Source organism: Castanea sativa, chromosome 7 (genome assembly GCF_040712315.1).
Source record: "Castanea sativa cultivar Marrone di Chiusa Pesio chromosome 7, ASM4071231v1".
Lineage (NCBI taxonomy): Eukaryota > Viridiplantae > Streptophyta > Magnoliopsida > Fagales > Fagaceae > Castanea > Castanea sativa.
The window spans coordinates 23,420,164-23,444,144 of record NC_134019.1 but is presented as its reverse complement, the minus strand read 5'-3'; the positions used below and the strand labels follow the sequence as shown (position 1 = coordinate 23,444,144).

The window sequence follows — 23,981 nt, the reverse complement described above, 5'->3', positions numbered from 1 at the left end:
CCAACACTTCTTTTTTTTTTTTTTTTGGGGGATAAATTCTAACCGAAGAGGGTAAAGATTGTTTGAAAACACCAGGAGGTGTTGGATAAATTACAAAACCTTGGGTTGCTCAACATTGTTATATGGATACAAGATTTTATCCTCAACTTAATGTAGTTGTAGATCAACTAAGCTATTTTATGAGTAGGTTGAGCTCAACTTGAAAAAGGACTTTGATTATAGCTTTATATGTGTATATTTAACATAATATTTTTACAACAAATCATAAGTGACAGGTTGTTATTGTTGGGGTAAAAAAGTAATTTTAGTGGTAGGTTCAAATTTGAACCAATAACAACTTACTACTTTTGATTTATTGTGAAGATATTATAGATATAACATTTCTCTTTTAGACTAATACTAGTCATTGACAAATAAATGATAGTACTAAAGTAACTTAGAAATTATCAGATTGGCAATAAGATTGTTCAATTAAATATATGATTGCCGTGTATGTAATTAAGTCCTATTTCCCACTGAACCATAGACACGACGAATTTCGTAAGAGTTATCAACCAAAGAAAATATCCTTGTAGAATTGAAGTGGTTGTAAAAAATCTCCTTGCCATTTCCACTGCCATCAACCTTGGATATTTGTGATCTTTGAGGAAGATGCTAAGGTTGTTATTGCTTCTATTGTTTGCTTCGAGTCTGATCTCCCTCGAGAAATTTCTCCCATTGTTGCTTATATTTGCAACCTAATTCCTTGCTTTTGTTGTGAAATTTTTGTTTAGTTACAGATCTACAAATGAGCTTGCACACCTTTTAAGCCCGTTGGACATTTTTTCTTTATCTTTGGACATTTTTTCTTTAACTTGTGAAACTTATCCTGTCTCTCTCGTTTTTGAGTGAGTCTTTTGCAAGAAAAACGATGGACCAGTTCCTCCTTGTTGTTTTTGTCGTCTTTGGAGCTTGGGCTCTTCTTAATAATATTATCTCAATTATTATAAAAAAAAAAATTCTAAAAAAAAATCTCAATTATTAAAAAAAAAAAAAAAACCCTTCTTAATAATATTATCTCAATTAAAAAGAAAAGAAAATGTAAAATTTAAAAGGCAAAAATGCAAAACTGACCCTCTAACTTTCACATTTTTTTATTTCGGTCCTCTAACTTTCAGTTTTATCAATTCAGTCTTCTAACTTTTAATTTTTGTTAATTCAAGGCTCCGTTACAAATCTGTTACTACTACCGTTACTGCTGCCAAAACGACGCCATTTTGCATTTGGTTTTTTTTTTTTTAATTTGGAATTAAAAGAAAAATCTGGAAAAAAAAAGAAAAGAAAACATTAAGAGTATCCGATAACCTCTTTGCCTTCCATGCTGAGCTTTCTCTTCAACAATTCCACATTCACCAATCTCATTAGCCTCTTCGCCTCTGCTAACGACATCACACTATCTTTATCTTTATCTTTATCATTGTTGTTGTTGCCGCCGTTGCTATTGCTGTTGTAGTAGTATCCACTGCTTCCTGCTTTTCCTGCGGTGGCGGCAAAGGAATCGCACAGTGCTTTCCTCAAATATACTAAAATCGACGACGTTGCGGCCGAAGATCCATTACCTACTATAATCGTAGATCTCAGTCCTGTCAGATAAACTGCCAATAAGGCTTGCTTCAGTGGACCACCACCACCACTCCAACGACGAGGTTCACACAGCGAGCAGGGGCGGCGAGGTTCCTCACCGCTGGTGAACTCAGTCTCTCTCTCTCTCTCTCAAAGTTAGGGATTTGATTCTAGAATTTTTATTTTTTTTTATTTTTTTTTATTCAGAGGACCGAATTGACAAAACTGAAAGTTAAAGGTGAAAGTTAGAGGATCAATTTTGCATTTTTGCCCATTTAAAATGTAGATAGTATGGGAGCTTGACACTTATACACTATAAGTGTATAAGTGTTGGCTAGTCGCAAGGCTTTAGAATTTGCAGTGGATGCGGGGTTCTCCGAACTGATCATTGAGGGGGATAATGTTAACGTTATGAAAGCCATTTTGTCAACCCAGGTGGACTGCTCTCGTCTAGGTCACGTATACGAAGATATATGATGCATTGCGACTGGTTTACAATGTATGTCCATTAGCTGTGTTTGGCATAGTGCTAATATAGTAGCACATTCATTAGCTCGGTTTGCTAGAGAAATAGAGTATGAAACTGTATGGCTGGAAGATTCACCACCACCGGCCTTAGAGGCCCTATATTCTGACTTTTTATTTTATTGAATGCATGAGTTTTGGTTGGGCTTTCAAAAAAAAAAAATTTATTGATATTCATTTTATTTTTTGTTAACTTTTTAAAAAATTTTGTAAGAATATTATTAGGTATAAAATGTGAATTGTCCATGTTTTTTTTTTTTATAATTATTGTGAAGCACCTTTTTTTTTTTTTTACGATTCATTTATTCTAAATTCTTTGGTTTTTGTACTTAATAACTCACTTGAATGAATATTTATGATGTGATCTCACATTTAATTCTAAAATTAAGAAATAAAACTCTTTAAGAATAGTTAATTTATCTTATCAAAAAAAAAAAAATTTATGATACATGGCGCAAAATTGGAACTTTAATTTGAAATTCTAATTTAAGTTTATATCTGTTTCACCTATTATATATATATATATATATATATATATATATATATATATATATATATATATAACATTAGTGTTTTTTTATTTATTTATAATTTCCCAAAAATTGAAAACATTTACACATGACAACCATGATTGCAACTTGCAACTACAAATTTAAGTATTCCATTAAAAAAAAATTCTAGCTATTACCAAGAAATAATTTTGTATTTGACATTTTGGCTTACCGAATGAAATGATACCTTCTTCTCAAAAAAAAGACCAGAAAAATACCCCTTTAGAAGTGAAGCTCTTTCATAGTATATGTCTACACTATAATAAATAGCTGTGTTTATTTCACATTCTTGACTCTCTGTCTCTCTCTGATCGGAAAAGAAAAACAATGGGTTTAACATTCGCTCTCCGAAATCGACATGTTCTCGCAAAAGCAAAACGAAGACATCATGTTTTTGATCCAAAATCCTTGAACTTTTGCACTTTCTCACACTCACAGTCACAGACCTCTACAAAACAAAACGAAGACACCGTCAACGAAATCTCGGCCATGCTCAAGCAAATGAACTGGCAGTGCCTCATCGAATCCTCTGACATACCAAAGAAGCTGAACCCAGAAGTTGTTCGCTCCGTTCTTCTTCAGAACAAGGTATCTAACCCCAAACGCCTCCTTCATTTCTTTGACTGGTCCACTTCTCAAATGGGTGGTTGTCCTCAGAATTTGAATTCTTTTTCGACTCTGGCTGTTTCTTTGTGTAATTTGAGGCTTTATGCACATGCTAGTGGCGTTTTAGAGCGAATGGTGATGACCCAGAAGCCAGTTTTGGAAATTCTTGATTCTATCCTTAGGTGTCGTGTAGACTGTGGCGGGTCTAAAAGTGATGTTATGGTGATTGAAATTTTGGTTGATGTTTATAGGAAGATGGGTTTTTTGAATGAGGCTGTTACTGTGTTTTTGGAAGCTAAAAATGGTGGCTTTCTGCCTCGTTTGTTGTGTTGTAATTCTTTGTTGAAAGATTTAATTAAGTGTAATGGGATGGAGTTGTTTTGGAAGGTTTATGATGGGATGTTAGAAGCTAAGATAAGTCCTGATGTTTATACTTACACTAATGTGATCAATGCGCTTTTTAAAGTTAGGAATGTGGAGGGGGCTAGAAGGGTGCTTTTTGAGATGGAGGAGAAGGGTTGTCGTCCTAATGTGGTTACCTACAATGTAGTGATTGGAGGGTTGTGCAGAAGTGGGGCTGTTGACGAAGCTTTTGAGCTGAAGAAGTCTATGGCTGGAAAGGGGTTGGTCCCGGATAAGTATACTTACTCCACACTTGTTGATGGGTTATGCAGACAGAAAAGGTTGGAAGAAGCGAAGTTGGTATTGGAAGAGATGTTCAATGTGGGTCTACGCCCTGATCATTTTACCTACACTGCTTTGGTTAATGGTTTCATGAAAGAAGGTAAAGTAGAAGAGGCCTTGAGAATCAAGGACGAGATGGTTGCCCATGGAATAAAGTTAAACTTGGTGACATATAATGTGCTTGTTAGTGGGTTCTGTAAGGTTGGTAACGTGGAGAAGGCCAGAACTATCTTGAAGGAGATGATTGCAATTGGGATAACACCTGATACCCAGACTTTTACCCCTCTAATTGATAGGTATTATCAAGAGAAAAAATTGGTAAAGGTTTATGACCTACTTCTTGAGATGAAGAAGAGGAAATTGGAACCCACTATATCCACTTATGGTGTTATAATAAATGGTCTATGCCGTTGTGGTGATCTGCAACGGGCTAATAGTGTTCTGGAGCAAATGATTGCTGGGGGTTTGAAACCAAATGCAGTTTTGTACTCAACTCTAATTAAAGGTCACGTCCAAGAAAGTAGATTTGATGAGGCAGTAAGGATATTGAAAGGAATGAGGGAAAATGGGGTTCTGCCTGATGCTTTTTGCTATAATTCTCTTATAATTGGGCTTTGCAAGGCCAAAAGGATGGACGATGCAAAGACTTTCTTAGTTGAAATGATTGAGAGGGGATTGAAGCCTAATGAATATACTTATGGGGCTTTCATCAATGGATATTGTAAGGCAGGGGAAATGCAATTAGCAGACAGGTATTTCAGGGAAATGCTAGATTGTGGAATAGTGCCTAATGATGTAATCTATACAGCCCTGATTGATGGGCACTGTAAAGAGGGTAACATAACAGAAGCCTTTTCAGCATTTAGATGTATGCTTGAACGAGGGGTCATTCCTGACGTCCAAAGTTATAGCGTCCTCATCCATGGTCTCTGTAAGAATGGAAAAACTCAGGAAGCAATGGAGGTTTTCTCTGAACTCCTTGACAAGTCTCTGGTGCCTGATGTTTTTACTTACAGCTCTCTCATTTCTAGCTTCTGTAAGCAAGGTGATTTAGACAGAGCTTTTCAAGTCCATGAAGAGATGTGCCAGAAAGGCATTACTCCAAACATTGTTACTTATAATACCTTGATTAATGGACTTTGCAAGTTCGGTGCTATTGAGAGAGCTAGGGAACTGTTTGATGGAATCTCAGGAAAGGGTTTGGCTCCTAATGGTGTGACCTATGCTACAATTATAGATGGGTACTGCAAATCTGGAAATTTAATGGAGGCGTTTCGATTATTGGATGAAATGCCATCAAAGGGGGTTCCACCTGATTGTTTCATCTATTCTGCCCTTGTCAATGGGTGCTGCAAAGCAGGAGACATGGAGAAGGCCCTTTCCTTATCTCATGAGATGGTGCAGAAGGGCTTTGCTTCTGCGTCTTCTTTCAATGCTTTGATTGATAGCTTCTGCAAATCTGGGAAATTGGTGGAAGCTAACCAGTTGTTTGAATACATGATCGATAAGGATGTGACCCCAGATCATGTGACCTACACAATTCTGATTGATTCTTACTGCAAGGCAGGATTAGTGAAGGAAGCCGAACAGCACTTTCTGGAGATGCAGAAGAAGAAAATCATGCCAAATATTGTGACTTACACTTCACTTTTCTGTGGTTACAACAACATGGGGAAAAGAAATAAGATGTTTTCTCTTTTTGAGGAGATGGTGGCAAGGGGAATTGAGCCCAATGAAATGATATATGGCTTGATAGGTGATGCTTACTGCAAAGAAGGTAATTTGATGAAAACCTTAAAGTTGGTAGATGATGTATTAGTCAAGGGTATGGTCTTGGACAGTGAAATATATGATGCACTAATAGATTCCCTATGCAAAAAGGAAAATTTTTCTGAAGTGTTGAAGTTACTTGATGGAGCTGGAGAGCTAGGACTTACACTAAATCTTCCTACATGTAGAGCTCTAATGCGTGGTTTTTACAAGGTGGGAAATATGGACAACGCAGCAAAGGCTCTGGAAACTATGATTAGAATTGGTTGGGTTCCAGCATCCAATATAAGTGGCTTAATCAATGAAGGCCAAAGTGTTACAAACTCTGAGAAATCTGTTAATATCTTGAAGCAAGAAATATCCGGAGTTGCTTGTCAGGCAGAAGCTTAATTACTCAGCAGAGAACTGGAACTTCTGCTCCCAGTGCTTCCTGTCTATGGCTTCATGGTTGCAAATTCAGGTTCTGGCCTTAGGAGGGTGCTAAAGTGAATTAACCCTAAATTGGGTATAGTAGTTTGAGGTGGCAGCTCTCGGTAGCAACAATGTGCTACTTCTTTTTTCTTAACCAGTTATGTGGATTCTTCCAACCAAATTTTTGGAATCAACACTTGGAAAGGTAACACTATTTTGCATCCTCTTTTTTTAGATGAAATCCTTCCTGTGATAACAATTTCTTTTATAGAATAGGGCAAGGTTGATGTACCATTCTATATGTTTGCAAAAGCAACTAGGTGGTCAATGTTGTTCACTAGAACCGACCATCCCTATGTTCCCCCCCCCCCCCCCTCCCTCCCTCCCTCCCTCCCTCCCTCTATCTTTGCTTGTTTACTATGTTACTATGTATGTCATCTATATTTGAAATTTCTGGTCCACGTCTCCTGACAACTTGTATATTTTGTGGACAGGCTGAAAGATGAAAAATGATAATATGGCGCAGTAGGCTGGTGCCCGTGACAAAGTTGAATAATAAGTATGGTGATTGTGAGTGAGAAGGTTGATGGGTGGTTCCAGCCATAATCAAGGGCTGAATAATATGTGGCTGAAGAAGTTGCTAGCAATACTTGTAAGAGTACCAGCCAAAATCAAGGGCTGATTTTCCTTCCTTTTAGTAAGAAAACCTTATTGGACATGCCTGCTGGCCAGTTTAACCATGAGAGACAACTGAGTTTTTTTATTTTTTATTTTATTATTTTATAGGTAAATGAGAGACAACTGAAATTACCATTGATTATTCTTTGTTATGTAGTTTTTTCTTGTAACTACGGCTGCTATGAAGTGGCATACTGTTCTCTTTCATTTTATGTACTGAATTCAGCTGGTTTTTACGCTGGTCATTTTAACAGTGAGAGAACTGAAATTACTATTGATTGTTCTTTGTTATTTAGTTTTGTCTTTTAACTATTGCTGCTGTGAAGTGGCATACTTTCATTCTCTTTCATTTTATGTACTGAATTGAGCTGGTTTTTTCCTTCCTTTTAGCCAAAAAACCTTATTGAACATGCGTGCTGATCATTTTAATCATGAGAGAGAACTGAAATTGCTATTGATTATTCTTTAATATGTAGTTTCTTCTCGTAACTATTGCTGCTATGAAGTGGCATACTGTCGTTCTCTTTCATTTTATGTAGTGAATCTGACAGTCTGCAGGGGTGGTGGTATCTAATTTAACCAATGCATGCAACAGCCCTTTATGGCAGGAGCTGATGTTCTCTACATTCAAGGCCAGTGGTATATTTTTTTGTTCCAGCTCAGCACTCTCATGGTGTCCATTTCTTTTAATCCTTGCCTTCTTCTTTGGCTGAATAAACTATGTATTTCTGTGTCGAATGAATTGGAATCACTAAAAATAGTAGGCACAATACAATGCTCCTAGTTCATACTTTGTAAGTGAAATGATCCAAACTATCGGAGAAACTCGTTTTTTATATATTATTTAATAGTTTTCTTTTCTTTTCTTTTTTTTTCCTGTGTTAACGTGCGTGTACATTCTAAGTTTGAAGAATATTCCTCTTGATTCTTGAATCTTTGCACAGTGGTATACTTTAAGAACTTTTAGTCATCTTTACACCATATTAATCTACAACTACTGTCACCAATCAACATTTGGTCATGATTCATGATGAAGTTTTAGTGGCTCCCAAACAAAAGAAAAGTTTTATCTTATAATGTTATGGCTTGCCCCTCAAAGTACCACCTTGCACATTTTCAAGCTGCCATGATTGAGATGAATCTCTCTATCCTCGCAAATATATAAAACCTGAACTAAATACAAAATAATATAATTTACTGCTATAATATCCACACTTCCTGACTAGTATAGCCTATTTTGGGAGAAATTATTGAGCCCAGCAAGCTCCACTGGGCAGATACAGTAATTTCTTCTATTTAGCCCTCAAACAGAAAACTGAACTAAATATACACCTGTGAAGGGGAAAGACACACATGAAGTTGAGCAGATTTCACTTATGAAGCCAAAAGCTTAGGGACCCCATGATGAAGGTTTTCTCGAATATCTTGAGGATATAATTGGCACCAACACATATATCGAAAAAATTGATGAAGCATATATGCAGTGAGTACAGTTTGTGTCCTAACTTAGTGAAAGTTTACCCTCTTATTCCTGCTTGCTACATCAATATCCTATTTTTAATGATGCACTTTGTCTATTACTTGTGTTAGTGCTAATGCTAATTGGAGGCATAATTCTTGTTAGTTAGCTGAAAAATTGAAATTTATGGATGGAAGGAATAACTTGCAAATGGGCTGTTTATGGGGAGCCAGCCTCTAAAATAGCTCAGTGTTCTTCATTAAGATGAGAACATGTATCCTTCCAGCTGATGCTGCTGTCATTATCAATCTGGGGTTATTTTTATTTTTATTATATGAATATACTTTCCTGTTACTTGCCAAAAACTTGCTTTCCTATTGCTACATCTTTAATGCTCCCTGCTACCATCAAATATGTTGTCACTTTGTGCTCCACTTTATTGAAATAAATATTTTTTGTTCATTCCCCAAAATAGCATTTTGTCAAATTTTTGACACCTGTTAATGTTCTTTTCCTTGTGTCTAAGGCTAGAATCTCTTAATGAGAGCAGGCTTGATATCTCTAGTTTGTAAATCCTCTAGTTTAAAATTATGATAGTATATGTACGGGCATTGCCCTCCTCCAAGACCATTTGTCTATAAAAGCCCATTGCACCGACGCCACGTGTAGAACCTCACACTGATCAGACGCACGGGCTCATTCTAGGCAAGTTTCGATGCTCATCTAAAGCCTGAATGAAATTCACAGCGTGACCGACAAAGGTGAAGCCTCACCACCTCCGACAAATATGTCCCCCGGGCAGGTAGAACTTGGAGTGCACGGCATCACCTAGGGAATACCCCTGCCGAGCATCAAATCTACCGGTGGAGCTAGTTCCAATGCCATTGTTACCTTCTCCCACTCGCAATTAAGCACCCACTTAGAAGAAACAGTATTGGACCTCTCCTTCCACTGACCAGGAAAATGATCATGGCCACCCCACTAACTTTGACTATAAATAAGCAAGGGAGATTCAATTGAGGGGGTTGGCAATTCTGGAGAGTAGAGACTAAGGAAAGAAAGTGATCATCCTGGGAAAAAGAGTGAGAGTGATTTTGAGAATATAGGGAACCTGGGTATTTGGGTTGCCGAACATAGAACCGCCTGTTTTAGGAAATTTGAAAGCCCACAATACAAATAGATTGTGAGCCGAAATAGATTTTAGGCCCAATAGTCATACTTGGGTGCACACAGTATAGATTGTTCCTATTGAATCTATTAGCTGGTTTGAATTAGTAAGAAGGGACAATGTAGATAACAAGGCAAATCTTTACATATTGTAAGATCTATGGGGTTGCTCATTTGGGTTTGGGTTTGGGTTGCAAAAGTTTTTGGTCAACATTTTGGTGATGTGCAACCAGAACTTGCAGCAGTCAAAGGGGTTTTGAAATGTTAATATCACAACCTTTTTTTTTATTTTTATGATAGGTAAAATCTGAATTAAGCATTTAATATCAGAACTTACTTAGCAGGATGGAGGAGTCAATAAATTTAGAAAACGATAATTCAGATTTGGTGGCCACCTTGATATTTAATGCCATACAGTAGTGTGTGTGTGTTTGTGTAAATCTTTTTCCTTCATATATGGTAGACTCCCATTAATTGAAGAGGACTCATAAAACTATGACTACTTTATTTTTTATTTTATAATTTTAAATTCCCCTTGCAGGAGAAGCAAGTTGAATTTTTACCCAAGTTGTAGGGGAAGATAAGCACTCCACAGGGAGTTTCGTGTCTTTTCGATTTAATTAAAGTTCAGGATGAAGGAATGAAACTTGCTTTCTTTGCAGCACTGGGAAACACTGTTGTAGTTAAGGAGCTTGACTGGGTAGTTTCCAATTTCTTTCTAAATCATTGGATTATTCTTCTGATTTAAAATTTTAAAAAAAATGCAGTGTTAAGTATTGCTCACTTGTTTCTAAAAGCAAGCTGGTGTTTTGATAATTTGGCATTGTGGCTGATAAGTTGGTTTTAGCTGCTTGTGCTTGGTTTATCTGGATTAGTTGCATTGGAGCAACTAAAGTTGTCAGCTTTTAACTTTTTTATTTCTTAATGCCTGTGTGCGTGTGCGCACTTTCCTTAAGAAAATTTTGCGCAATCTACCTTGTGACAAATCCTTTTCAACTGGAATCCAAAACAAATGAGAAGGAAATTTTAGATGTTTTACTGCTGATAGAATCTTAAGTGGAATATGTCACAATGTAAGCAAACATATTCTAAGAGATAGGAAATCATTTTTTAAGGCCTTGGGCTTCTTAGCCCTGCCATACATTGTATCAGAAACGTAAATCTGTTTATACCAAAAGGAATTATCATTAATGCCTAATTTGCATTGGTCTCTTGATGAGGTTAAATCCTCAAGTTCCGTCTGTGGGTGGTTTCCATCTTATTGAGAGAAAAATAACCAATATTGCCATATTGGTGCAAGTAGATCTTGGAAGTTTATATGGTTTATTGGAGATTGCACATTCATGTTGACTTGGGTCTGGCAAATTTATAAATAGCTTCTATTTTCCATTTTCAGGCAACACGTATTGCATACAGTGGAAACAAAGAATTTCATTGTGTGGTAACACTTGATGGTGCTCTTTTTGAAACATCTGGTACAATGAGTGGTGGAGGAAGTAAGCCTCGTGGTGGCAAAATGGGAGCCTGTGTGTTGGGAGAAGCTTTTGCAAATGCTGAGAAGGAACTGCCTCTAATGGTTGAAAAATTGAATAGCATCTGCCAAAGAATTGCTGAGGCAGTGCGGTGTTACGAGGCATCAGACAAAGCAATTGCAATCCTGGAGATGGAACTAACTAAAATTCAAAAAGAGGTAATACTCAGTCGGGTTTTCTTAGCTATATTTTACTTGCTAAATTTGAAGGGAATATGTCTCACCTACTCGAAACTTCAAAGGATGGTTGATTACTTGTGTTTTTATTCATACAGACATACAAACATATATATGAAGCTGCTGTAGCCATGGACTAGTTCGACATTTCAGTGAAATTTCTTATAATAGAATCAAAGGCCTATGATTCTATTATATCATTATCATAGGCCTTATTTTTGATCTTGTTCAAGGTTTTGACGACAATTCTCTTGTCTAGGATATTTAAAGGGCAATGTCAGATTATTCGGAATTCATAGCTTATAGTTGTATTCAGATTGCTTGGTAATTCTCTCGTCTTTGCTGGTTCTGTTATGTCTCTACTTCACTCTCATTGTTATTCTAATTTTCCTCTTTCAATTTATTCTCCTTTCATTTTATTTGCTAACCTATTGTTTTCAGTCCTGTCATCTTACACATCAAAATACTGGAAGTTGCAGGGTCCTTCTATGTCTTTAATAAAATGTTGTTTTACATTGAGACTGTCAATGAAATTTTGAGCCACACGCATCAAAGTTCCTAATGCCTAGCCTCAGGCTTTAATTTAGAACCAACTACTGTGAACATGAATAAATATTTTCGCAACATTGAATGAGATAATGCTCAATACAAGCCTGGACAGCTTACCTTTGATATATGTACACCAAGATTATGATGAACACCAGAGCATTAAATGCACATAAGAATACTGAGGTTCAAGAAATTTTTATTGTTATTAAGAACTAACTCAATTTTAAATATGTGAGAGCCTTTTAGTAGAATGATGAACAAGTAATGTGGTCCACCATTAGGACTATATAATTTTTTCAGGTTCGGGTGCACCACAAACCCTTTTGAGCAAATCAATTGGCTTCTCTTTTCTCATACTGCACTTGTATTGTTGCAAACCTCTAGATTCACGTAAATGATTATTATAGGGGATTTTCTTAGATTTATTTTGATCACAATCAAAATCACTTTGGCTGGCAAAGCTATAAGGATTGCTTCCCAAAGGTAAAGCAGACAGATCACCCTACATATAATTGGTACATCCATTACAATGACTATAAAAACACAAATTTCTACAAAGTTAATAATAATAAAAAAATGAATGTTTACTTTCTTAGGTGTCTAGAGACTCAATCCAGTCCATTTGGTCCTGACTATCCAGTGCAAATGATTTGTACTACTTTTTTTTTTTTTTTTAATAATATTTTCCTTCGACATATGTAGAAAAACATCGAGTTTCTGTTGATTGAAAAGAGAAATGCGTGGTAAAAAGAAAAAAAGAAAAAAGAAAAAAGAAATAGAGAGAGCATAATGTGCACTTATCTTTTTTGAAATAACATAATATAAACTTTATTTATTATCTATATTATTATTTACCTATACTATTATTTAAGGGGCTTCTCCTATTTGGATTCCACATTTTTTAGTTCAAAAATTCCCTTATACCTCTATGTTTAAGTAGAGAAAAAACTAAAGGACAATTTGGTAAAAATGCAATTCTAACTCCCACTAAAATATTGCCTTAAAAATAAGATCACTCTCCTGTTATAAATTAGATTATCAAAATAAAAATTATATATATATATATATATGAGAAATGATATATCTATAATATTTTTATAACAAATCTTAAGTGACAGGTTGTTATTGTTGGGGCAAAAAAGTCATTTTAGCGTTAGATTCAAATTTGAACCAATAACAACTAGCCACCTGTGATTTGTTATGAAAATATTGTGAATGTAGCATTTCTATATATATATATATATATAAAATAAAAATACAGTTTTTTCTTTTTGCTATCATTATTATTTTTGAGCAAAGACGATAACATAATGATAATATACACTTCTAATTGTTGAGCAAAGACGATAACATAATGATAATATACACTTCTAATTGTGTGGGACTGAGAAAATAGAGTACTATATTTTCCATACCAACAAATAATTTTATTCCAGCCTAAGTAACAAAATTGGTGTCGTGGTGTAGTTGGTTATCACGTCAGTCTAACACACTGAAGGTCTCCGGTTCGAACCCGGGCGACGCCATTATTATTATTATTACTATTTTCATTTCAAACCAAAATAATAAATTTTTAAAATTTCTCTTACAAAAATCAAAACTCCAAACGGCGACGTTTTTTGTTTTTAATTATTATTTATACCCTATGTTTTTTCTTCTTCTTCTTCCCTAATTCTCTATATTCCAACTTCCAAGCACTGAAACGGCATTCTCAAAAAAAAAAAAAAAAAAGCACTGAAACGGAGACCACAATTACAATAATACATTGACTTCCTTCGTTCGTTCCACGTCACAAATCTGCTGTTAACGCCAACAAATTCCAGCCAATCAAATTCCTCTCCAGATCACTCTCTCCTCACTCATTGGTCCAAACCCTCCACGTCACCACTCCCAGAATCTTCCTCCACCACTCATTTTTGTTTTTACCAAACTTTCCCAAATTAACCTCAACCCCCTCTTATTTCGAATACAACAACCCAACCCACACATTAAAAACAACTTCTCTTCTTTTCTTTTGTATTGTATTGTTCAAATCAAAATCCAAAATCAAAATCAACCCAATGGCTCCAAAACCTGTCTCTTTGCAATGCAAATCCGTGTTCTTACTATTTTTCCTCATCGCGATCCAAACGTCGTCGTCTTCGCCTCTGTTTTCCTCCTCTTCCTCTTCCTCAGATTTCAATCCTCCCTACCCCAAAGCCATCTCTGTAAGTTTCTTACTTATTCTATTGCAAATTCTGCTTTTGTTCTTAGGGTTTTGGTTTTTCCTGTTTGCTTGCTCAGAAAATTTGGAGGAAATTTGATTATTACCGATTTAAAAAAAAAAAAAAAAAATCTGGTTTCAGTTGTTAGATTCAGAATTTATATTTTCTTAAGCATTCGATTCAAAACCTTCATCTAGCAATCAGGGAAGCTTCAAAAACTCCTCCTGAATTTGACAACTTTAATGAAATAAGATTTTGATTATTGTATTTTTGTTAGCAGAAGAAATTTTGGGAATATGATTTTCTGAATCATGATATGGGGTTCTTGGGGATGATCTGGTTTCAATTGTTACATTTAAAATTTATTTTCCTTTGTTTTCTCGTTAACCAAAAGCTGTTAAATGTGAGGAACTCGATTGAAAAATTCTCAGCTAGCCAATAGGGAAGCTTGATTATTGTAACTTATAATGTATAGGATCTGAAGGAAGCGATAGTGAAAGGATTAGGGTTTCAAGCGGATGATTTCAAGGTATCAGGCTTTGATCTGAGGGATGCCCAGGTGGGGCATTCGGTGGCGTATGAATTCGATGTGGAAATTGACAATAAGGTCCTTCCCTTCAAGCTTTTGGAGGATGTCAACCGCTGGGAATACGTGGATTTGCCCATTTTCCGAGTGGACAATGGGTTGGTTGAGAAGGGCAAATCGGCTCCCAGCTTGCCAGTTCTTGCTCCGTTTCAGTTGGCTGGACCCATGGAGCTTTGGATTCAGGATGCCAAAGATATGCGCATTTCGCTGCCAGTGAGTTTTTTTTTTTCCTATTATAGTTTGTGTCACTTTGTGCATTTGTTGTTTGCTAGAATTAGATGTATCATATTTGGGATGGTTTGAAGGTTTTTGGGCGTGGAATTTGGTGAATTTTTTGAATCAATATGAAAATTTGGTGTTGAAGGATTTGATATTTATGGCCTTGAGGTAATCCAATGGATTATGTAAACATGTGGGTGGAATGGGATGGTAGTAACTAGTAACTAATATGCTTTATCTTTGTTTAGAGTTTGTGGATAATGTGGAGATTTTATGCGTCCACAAATGTAAATCGAACTTTTGCTGTAACTTGTTCAGTTCATATCTTGAGTCTTGCAAGTGGGTTTGATATACCCAAGTAGATGGATTTGAAACAGACTGTTGTGTGTTGGTGTGTAGAAATTCATAGCAGTTGTGAGTACTTGCTATATGAATCTAATTTCCATCCTTCTGAGATTTTCTGAGTTGCTGGCATGTGAATTGTTTAGGGGATTGTAATGTTATAGTTTGAGATTTTGGATATTAATGATTTCATGGAGCAAAACCTTTGAAATCTTCTAATACTTGGGAAACTGTATATACACATGATTTTAAAATTTTCAGATGAAAAAAAAGAATGGAAAAAAGATTATCAAAGGGAAAACATACTTGTTTTGAGTTAGTATCTTTAGGTTGACATCCAGTTGTTTATATATGGTTTTCCTTTAACACCATGGTCATAGGGTAACAAACCCACTGAGTGTTCATTTTAGGATCTGATAAGAGGGCCACTGCTGTGATCTTTGAAATTTCGTCATTCATCTTGTTTTTATCTTGATTGGGCAGCATGATGTGGATGCTGGTGTCTTGAAGAAAGTGATGTTAGCAGATGGTGCTGTTGTTACCGTCAAGGGGGCCAGATCAGTTAGCCTACGCCACCCACTTGAATTCCCACTCCCCTTAAACCGATCCCAAAATGGATTTGCATCTGGTCTTTTAACCTTGGCTGAACAGCTCCGCCATGCTTCCCGTACTCAAGGTGCTTCACTCCTCTCACTTCGCATTGTTGGTCCTACCTCACTCACAGCCCCCACCTCATCTTCACCCTCTTCCACCAACAGGCTGAAGCTTAAGCGCCTTGCACCAGGGCTTGTGGAGTTATCTTCAACATCAAAGGCCCTCTCCACCATTGATCTTCAAGAAGATGCCACCACACTTTTGACGCCAAGGCACTTCACCAGAATGTGGCCTCTTCCTTCGGTCAATGGTTCAAACTCAAACTTGCTTGGTTTTGAGACACTGCTCTCTTCGGTGCTGGGTCCTAAGGCTAACAAGAAAGGTTCCTTCAAGTTGTTGAAGGCAGACGTGTCAGCTCAGACATTTCTAAAGATAGGTTTTGGGGTTGAGAAGAAGTTGAAAGAAGGAGATGGGTTTGATTTTGAGGGTTTTCCTGCGTGGAGGACAAAGCCAGAGAATGTGAGAATGCATTTTGAAGTTTTGGCAAAGGTCGATGGTGAGAAGATTGTGCCAGAGAGAGTCATGCAAGTTAACCCTGTTATTGTGGAGGATACAGTGGCACCAAATGTGGCTGCGGGGAATGTGACAATGTCAAAGACCCCTATTATTCACCCGCCCTCCAACCCTCTCACCTTGTAAATTGTTGAAGGGATTTAATTTTGATTAAAGTTACCAGAGCAAAGTGTACAGAAGAAATCCTCGTTTTTCTTTTGCTATATATATATATATTTTGGTTATATATGTGATGAGTTAAAAAGAGGTGCTATTATTAACTGTACAAATTCGCGTAATAAAGACTATCTACTTGCCCTATGATTGTGTGACTCTTCCATATCTTTTCAGTGAGGATGGCAGAACATCGGCTCTTTTTTCTTGAGAATTATATATTGTCGCAATCTTGATTATGTTATAGTCCTGTAACACTTAATGCAACAATAAGACGCACGGTAGCATTTGACAACACGACTTAGGAGTTAGGACTAGAGGGAGGACAAAAAAAGAGAGAAAAGAATGGCCTATTTGAGTCCAAATCTTTTATACCATTTTTTATGTACCATTCTATGTTTTACTAATCACTACTTGCCATGTTTTTCATTTTACTTTCCTTATAAAATAATTGGAGTTTAAAATGGAAAACAATCATCTATATATAATAAGTAGTGATTAGTGGAACATAGAGTGATACAGAGGATTTGCATTCCGTTTAGTACGCAAATGATAGCAATGAACTTTGTAATGTAATAGTCATTCCTTAGGAGTTGTTTAGTTATAAAAATAATACTAGCTATATAAATTTTTTTTTTTCCAATTTATACTTAGGGTCTGTTTAGATACCGTTTATTGCTGAAAACTGAAAACACTGTAGCAAAATAATTTTTATATGTGTGAATAGTACCATGAGACCCAATTTTAAAGTTGTTTTTTTGAAAAAAATAGTTTACGGATCTCGTGAACAGTACACAATATCTACTAAAAAAAAAAGGCACCTGCGGTTCCCAAACGGAGGCTTAATATTTTAAGCAAAACTCACTATAAAAGTGTAAATCTACTTTTTATTTTAAAATAGTATTTTAATAAATTTGACTATAATATGATGTGATTCTACTATCTTAACATTGATTCAGCTTTCTATTTGTGTTATTACCAAAAGAATGAATAGAAATAGTTGTCATTCTAGCTCTGTGTATCTCTTTTAATACTAATTCCTATTACATTTTAATAACTATTATAATATACCAAAAACGTACGCTCTATAATGGAATCCTCTTCATATTATTGAAAATAAAGAGTTGTCCTTACTAAAAGAACTATACCTTGTATTGTAATGTCTTCATATTTTCGACAAATGATATTGCTCCTGCTCTGATGCCTTATTTGTTTGAGGGTGTTCTGGGAACCACACCCGTAATGTCTTTTGGATGACTACGCATTGTATGTTTTCTATACTTTTCTAAAGTAAGCACACTCTAGTTCCGCAAGAAAGATTATCAGATGGTATTGCATTGTTTGCATGTTAAGGCAACCAAACTGACGCAGAGTCCATGAAATGCCCTGAACATCCCTTAGTTAAATTGCTGCAACTCAACCCAAGAGATTGGGGATCGAAAGATAGTTTGAGGGAAATTTCCAACTGGTTCAGGATACAATAGGAGATTACTAAGACTGAGGGAATTTGAGATAGTAAACAAAAAATATACAAAGCCTTTAAGGAGATGATAAGATTGTGATTAGCATCTTCTCAGCAGTTATTTCCAAATAAAGGAAATACCCTTTTGGATGCTACCGGCTAACTCTTTCTTTGCTTTCTCCAATCCAACTCTATCAAAAGAATCATGAGGAAAGTAGATTATATTTTGTCTTGCTTTATACTTAGTTTCCAATAGAGAAAATAATCATGTAGTGGTAATAAATGCATATCATCATACCTCTCATACTCATTTAGAGGTCCCAGTTGGTAAATCTCTTCTGCTCCAGTACGACCAAGTCGTACCTTGGATGCAAAGAAAGGAAGTTCTGTCACCTATTATCAACATTTTGGCAAAAAGAGGCATGCTTTGTAAATGAGTTTTGGAATTCAAATAAAAATCCAAGATCATTAATACAGAAAAATTTAGCTTGAACAAGGCACCTGAGAAGCTACAAAGGCACATTCCACGACACCTGCATCTCCTCTCAAACCTCGAAGGCATGCATCTGCAAATTTAACAGCCGCATATGCCTATACAGTGTACTTGCTGATATTAGTTTTCCTTATTTGCTTGAATAAATATTTGAAAGTCTTGTCTAGAAGGTGACAAAGTGAACAAAATATTACCATTGACAGTGTTGCAGAACCAGCCCCAGCTTTTGCCTACGTAACATGAAAAAACCATATAAACTATGGTTTAATTAATTGATATTAGCAAATGCAGAAGTAGTGAAAATATTTTAAAGCATAATTAACCTAGAGAGAGAGTACAATTTTCTTGAGAAAATCTGGTATCAGAAAAGTGCAAACTAGGTTGGTTTTTGGTCCTATGTTGCAATTTGTCTGGGCATCTTGCCTCTGGTCAATAGGCGTATCAGTGTATCAGATTACAGTCTTATTGCTAGCCAAATGAAGAAATATTAATTATTTTGTAGGAAATTGTCCAAAATCTTGTAACCATTACTCATAAAGATATTTTATGGTACAGAAGTTTTGAAGCTTCTAACTCTGTCTGGGCTAAAGTCAAAGATATTATCAATATAGTACAAAAGACAGTGCAATATTACCATTTGCTCTTCCCCAACCCGCCCCCACCCACCCCCTCCTCACCCCCGGTTATAAGTATTACCTATTTCCTCTTCCTTTCTGAACTTAATTCACTTAAGAGCAATTAGCTTCCACCAACATTTCAAAACATCCTAGTTAAATGTGAGTGATGATTTTGCATATGTATTGCTTGGGCCTGATAAATAACCAAGTTGATAGAGGTACATGCCTCCATGAAATAGTATGCCAAAACTTTGCCTTTCCAGTTGCATTAAAGAAAGCATTAGCCAGTGGATACATGAGCAAGGAATACAAGAAAACATTTGAATCTCCAATGATAATCTGATCGTATTTCATTTTCCAATTTGAGTCGCATTATATGAAAGGCACTGAGTGACATTACCTCAACTACTTCTGTCCCACCATTTTGAATGCGATTTGTTAGGTATTCAGATTCTTCTTTGGTTAAAGTGCAGGGAGGCTTAACCTGAAAATTTTTGTTTATTTTTTTAATTTCACAATTTTGATTACATTATAATATGCATTACTTAGATGGCTGGGTTAACAAATCTGAAATTGATGAAGTTGAAAATTCATTTCTACAAGACCTGTGACAGAAGAGGCAAAATTGTCACTCCTGAATGACCTCCAACAACTGGAACATCAACTTCCCTAGGATCAAGCCCTAGCACCTCTGCCTGTAAAAAATCATTGGATGGCATAAAATACTGCTTATTGTCCAAAAATAAAGCATAAATCAATTAAACACACATGCTTTTACTTGGCACTCTGCAAGCACTAGTGCACTACCATTATTTATCATGATCTGGCAGAATTCATCTTAAAAAAAAAAAAAAAATCTTGCAATCCATTGTTGAAGATGTGCATTAAATGATGTAGGAACTTTCTTATGTCATACAATCAATTGCAAATGATTACTAAGGAATGTATTCTCATGTTATCAATATGAAAATAAAACTATGAGAGTGAATCACAAGAAAGACTTAGAACTCTGATATGATTATTTATGACTGATAATTTAAGAAGAGATTCTGTACTTGATATTTAAGAATAGAAAATCATGAGCAACGTATTGGAGGATACACAATTAGAATTTACTCAACATTTCGAAACAAGCACCTCAATAATATGGACAATTATCTTGCATGGGAATGCAGAGGTAACGCTATGGATCATCTTGTCACTGGAGGGGACGAAGAAGAGAGAATCAATATTCAATAGCATTGCATATTGGATCCATGATATACTTAACTTATATATTACTTTATGCATATGTGTTGCTACATTTGGAGCAGTCTTTTACTTGATTACTTCATAAAACTACCTGATGTTTGCCTAATATTTGCAATTGAAGGATATTCATTGTTGGACAATTGTCATTTTTATTAACGAACAACAAATTGAGATATTAAAGTCAAATGAGAATTAACAGAATCCTTACTGTGTAGAGCACAAATAAAAAATATCTAGCTATTGTGACATACCACAAAAGTATTTGCTCGCACAACATCGAGCATTGTAACTCCCAGAAGTCGCTTTGGGTCATAAGTACCAGATTTCTTAAAAACCTCAGCTGCAATTGGAACAGTGGAATTCACTGGATTGCTGATCAAGTTGACAATAGCATTGGGGCAGCACTTTGCAATGCCTTCACAGAGGGTCTTGACAATTCCAGCATTGATGTTGAAAAGGTCATCCCTTGTCATTCCAGGCTTCCTTGGCACACCAGCAGGTATGATTACAAGGTCCATGCCAGTAAGAGCACTCTCAAGCTGTGGCTGACCTAAGAAACCACGCACCTAGAACCCATAGATAACATTTACATTCCAAGTCCAAATAGATCAACTCTTTCTAGTTCTGCATTTTAAATATGCACCAGATTTTTCATATGATTGATCCTTGATGGAAAACCCCAACTTAGAAATAGAGTTTTAAAAAATGGTTGAAATCTAGATTTCATTGTTTTAATATCAGGCAAATATCAAAGTTAATGAAAATAATCAATTTTACTATTGATTGTAACAAAAGTTGCGGCATAAGAAGGAGGGGAAACAACATAAAAGAAGGAAAAATATTTAATAGCAATGATAATGAAATATTACCACAGCACCAGTGTCCATGTGACTAATATCAGCTGTGACACCAGGCGAGTTGACAACATCATAGAGATGAAGAACCGAGACTAGAGGATTTATCTTCATCAACATAGCAAGAGGTTGGCCAATGCCCCCAGCAGCACCCAAGATTGCAACTTTGAACCCAGGTGCCCCACCTTTTGCTCGGCAATTTGCTGCCCTCAAACTAGAATTTTCCTCCATCTTTTGTTACATATAATCCACATAACACATCAATTATATTTCCAAACATCAGAAGGCATGAAAGGAACCACAATTTCGATTTTGTTGAAGATTATGTATCATATAGATAACTAGATTTTGATACAGAAAGTATGGTAGAAATGATAGCACAACAAATGAGGTCAGCAAGAAGAAAATTATCAGAGATGATTTTCATTGTGTGCCATGGTGGCTATCAGTATACACAATAGTAAGGAAGAGAAATTATTTGAGTTGAAGGGCTCATTAGATTGAGAGCATTTCTATTTAGATATAATTTAATCAATAGAGGCTTCTCATTTATTATCAAATACTTGATGCAACCCTGGAATTAGCCAAAATCATAAGAACATGATGGACGAAAAGAATAATCTCATGCAACATTGATGATCACCATGGCTTAGTTACACAAGTAAGACTTCTTTAAGTATAACACCACTAAGACAGACCTGAAGATTTGAAGGGTGGAGATGAGCTGTGATCCTAGCAATGCGCTGATTAACCTCTGCACTTGCCTCCATCTGTATGTTCTTTTGGAGAGTGTGTGTGTGTTGAAGTGTATTAGTATGACAATACGTGAAAGGTATAAATAAATTTAAGCATAAAAGAAAAGAAAGAGATAAAAGAGAAAAAATGGTACATGGGGAGTGAGAGGCAAGAAGTTGACATATATGTCCAAAACTCTTTAAAATTCGGTTTTTTGAGTGGAAACTAATTTTCAGGTTCCTTATCTTATCCAAGACCTCAAATGCTTGTGGCTCACAGAAAATTTTTACAAAGAAATCATCTACATCTCATCTTTGTTTCTTCCCTGTGTTGATTGTTAACCAATATATCTCTTAGTTATGTCAGTGAGACAGTGACATGGTATGTGTCAAGGTGGAGAAAGGGACACATTCCCAGTCATTTCTTATTTGTGTGAGCTTATAAATTTGGATTTAGGTGATTAAAATCTAAATACTTTGTTCGGATAGTTTAAAGGATCAAGGATTTAGATTTTAGAAAATTAGATACCCAATAAAGGATTGGAAATTATACTTCAATAGATTTGAAATTTTATAAATTCAAATCCTTCTATGTATGGCCAAGAGTTATGAATTTTAACTTACACTTTGTGTATTTTTAATGGAGACATTCAAAATTTAAATCTCTTGACCACTATTATCAAATTATATAAAATAAAAAAAAACCTCATTAGTATAAATTGCATCCAAATAAGGAATTTTCAAATTTAAAAATTTGGAATCAAGACATTTCAAAGTCATTGATTCAAAATCCAAATTCAAGTATCCAAAACCCAACTTGAGTGATTTTGAATTTTTAACATTTAGAACTTACGAACAAGAATGTCAAGATTAAAAATGTTAAATAAGTTTTAGGTCAAGCATGGAAAGTAGAGGCTTAACAACAATTGACACTGGCCATTAATTAAGCCTTTTTTTTTCTTATATAAAAAAAATAGGCCTTTTTTAGTTTTTCTTATAAAAATAATATATTAGGCCTTTTCTTGCACAGCACCACACCACAATGGTCTGGGCTGGGCCTATAAATTTTCTCTTACAAAAATTACAAGCCCAATTTGTTGAAATTTCTTTGGCATTCCAAACCCAGTAATTGGTTCAATTGTACGCATATACCTCAAATTAGTACTACAAAAATTTAGCCAAATCCTATGTATAGTATTTACTCCAAGTCAACCATTGATTTGATAATCTATATCATATCATATAATATAGAATAAAAGTTGGGTTTAGACACTGTGGTTGCACCACTTGACTTCATTAAAATGTAGAAATTTTATTAAATTTTTAGATTTTTAAAGAACTAAAAAAAAAATAGTATACTACTAGGACTCTAATTTATTCTTATCATTAAATAAAATTAGATTAACATTATTTTTTATTTGTTATGATATATTTCTTAAATTAAGGGATAATATTTAACATACAAAAATTTAATTTAGATAATATTTATCATCTAATTAACATTATTTTTTTATTTGTTAGGATATATTTCTTAAATTAGGGGATAATATTTAACATACAAAAATTTAATTTAGATAATATTTATCATCTAAAATTTCAAAATAATAATATTATTTTATTAGAATATCAAGCTACAAAACTTGATTATTAAGCACAATCCAAATTCTTCAAGAGGTGATTAATATAAATCTATCACAAGAAATAGTATATATCTCCAATAATTTGATAATCTCTATCTATCCCAAAAAACAGTATATATCTCCATTAATTTGATAATTTCTACGCTGATGATATATATATAAATTCCTTATAGCTATCAACCACGTTCTCTTTCTCTCTTTTTTATTTTTTATATGTTATGTTATGTTGAATCAACTTCTTTTTTTTTTTCATTCTATTCATATGACCTTTTTTTAATTCCAATATTTATGGGATAAAAACTGTTGGGAAATTTAGACCCCGGTTGATAGAATTAACAAATTTTAAATTTAAGTTGTTAATTAGATTTATTATGCATAAAAATTGTTAAAACAAACAAACATCAATATCATGTCAAAACTAAGTGCAGCGGAAAAATAAATAAAACAAGATATGAAACCCAAGAAAACCAATGAAACTAACCAGTTTCATAGTAAAAACCTTGGGGGGAAACCTTCCCGTAAAGCAATCCACTATAGTAAAGAGAACTT

General features: G+C 35.1%; 3 protein-coding genes and 1 non-coding gene across 4 annotated transcripts; 3 read left to right on the top strand and 1 right to left on the bottom strand.

Moving 5' to 3' along the window:
• Positions 1-2,949: 2,949 nt before the first annotated feature.
• Positions 2,950-7,103, top strand: LOC142642307 (uncharacterized). Its single transcript, XM_075816667.1, has 2 exons — positions 2,950-6,354; positions 6,644-7,103. Exon 1 carries the CDS (start codon positions 3,006-3,008, stop codon positions 6,126-6,128), a length of 3,123 nt encoding a protein of 1,040 aa, XP_075672782.1. The 5' UTR covers positions 2,950-3,005; the 3' UTR covers positions 6,129-6,354; positions 6,644-7,103.
• A 6,059-nt stretch (positions 7,104-13,162) lies between these two features.
• On the top strand, positions 13,163-13,236 carry TRNAV-AAC (transfer RNA valine (anticodon AAC)). The gene has a single exon. It is a non-coding gene; the product is annotated as a tRNA-Val (tRNA).
• Positions 13,237-13,423: 187 nt separating this feature from the next.
• LOC142643595 (protein TUNICAMYCIN INDUCED 1) lies at positions 13,424-16,481 on the top strand. The gene is made up of 3 exons (XM_075818283.1): positions 13,424-13,917; positions 14,390-14,713; positions 15,545-16,481. Exons 1-3 carry the CDS (start codon positions 13,771-13,773, stop codon positions 16,352-16,354), a joined length of 1,281 nt encoding a protein of 426 aa, XP_075674398.1. The 5' UTR covers positions 13,424-13,770; the 3' UTR covers positions 16,355-16,481.
• A 1,282-nt stretch (positions 16,482-17,763) lies between these two features.
• Positions 17,764-21,944, bottom strand: LOC142643786 (malate dehydrogenase, glyoxysomal). The gene is made up of 9 exons (XM_075818500.1): positions 21,757-21,944; positions 21,074-21,289; positions 20,456-20,770; positions 19,559-19,648; positions 19,354-19,437; positions 18,531-18,566; positions 18,345-18,434; positions 18,142-18,236; positions 17,764-18,034 (listed from the first exon to the last, which is right to left on the bottom strand). The coding sequence occupies exons 1-9, from the start codon at positions 21,826-21,828 to the stop codon at positions 17,962-17,964; spliced, it is 1,071 nt and encodes a 356-aa protein (XP_075674615.1). The 5' UTR covers positions 21,829-21,944; the 3' UTR covers positions 17,764-17,961.
• Positions 21,945-23,981: the final 2,037 nt, after the last annotated feature.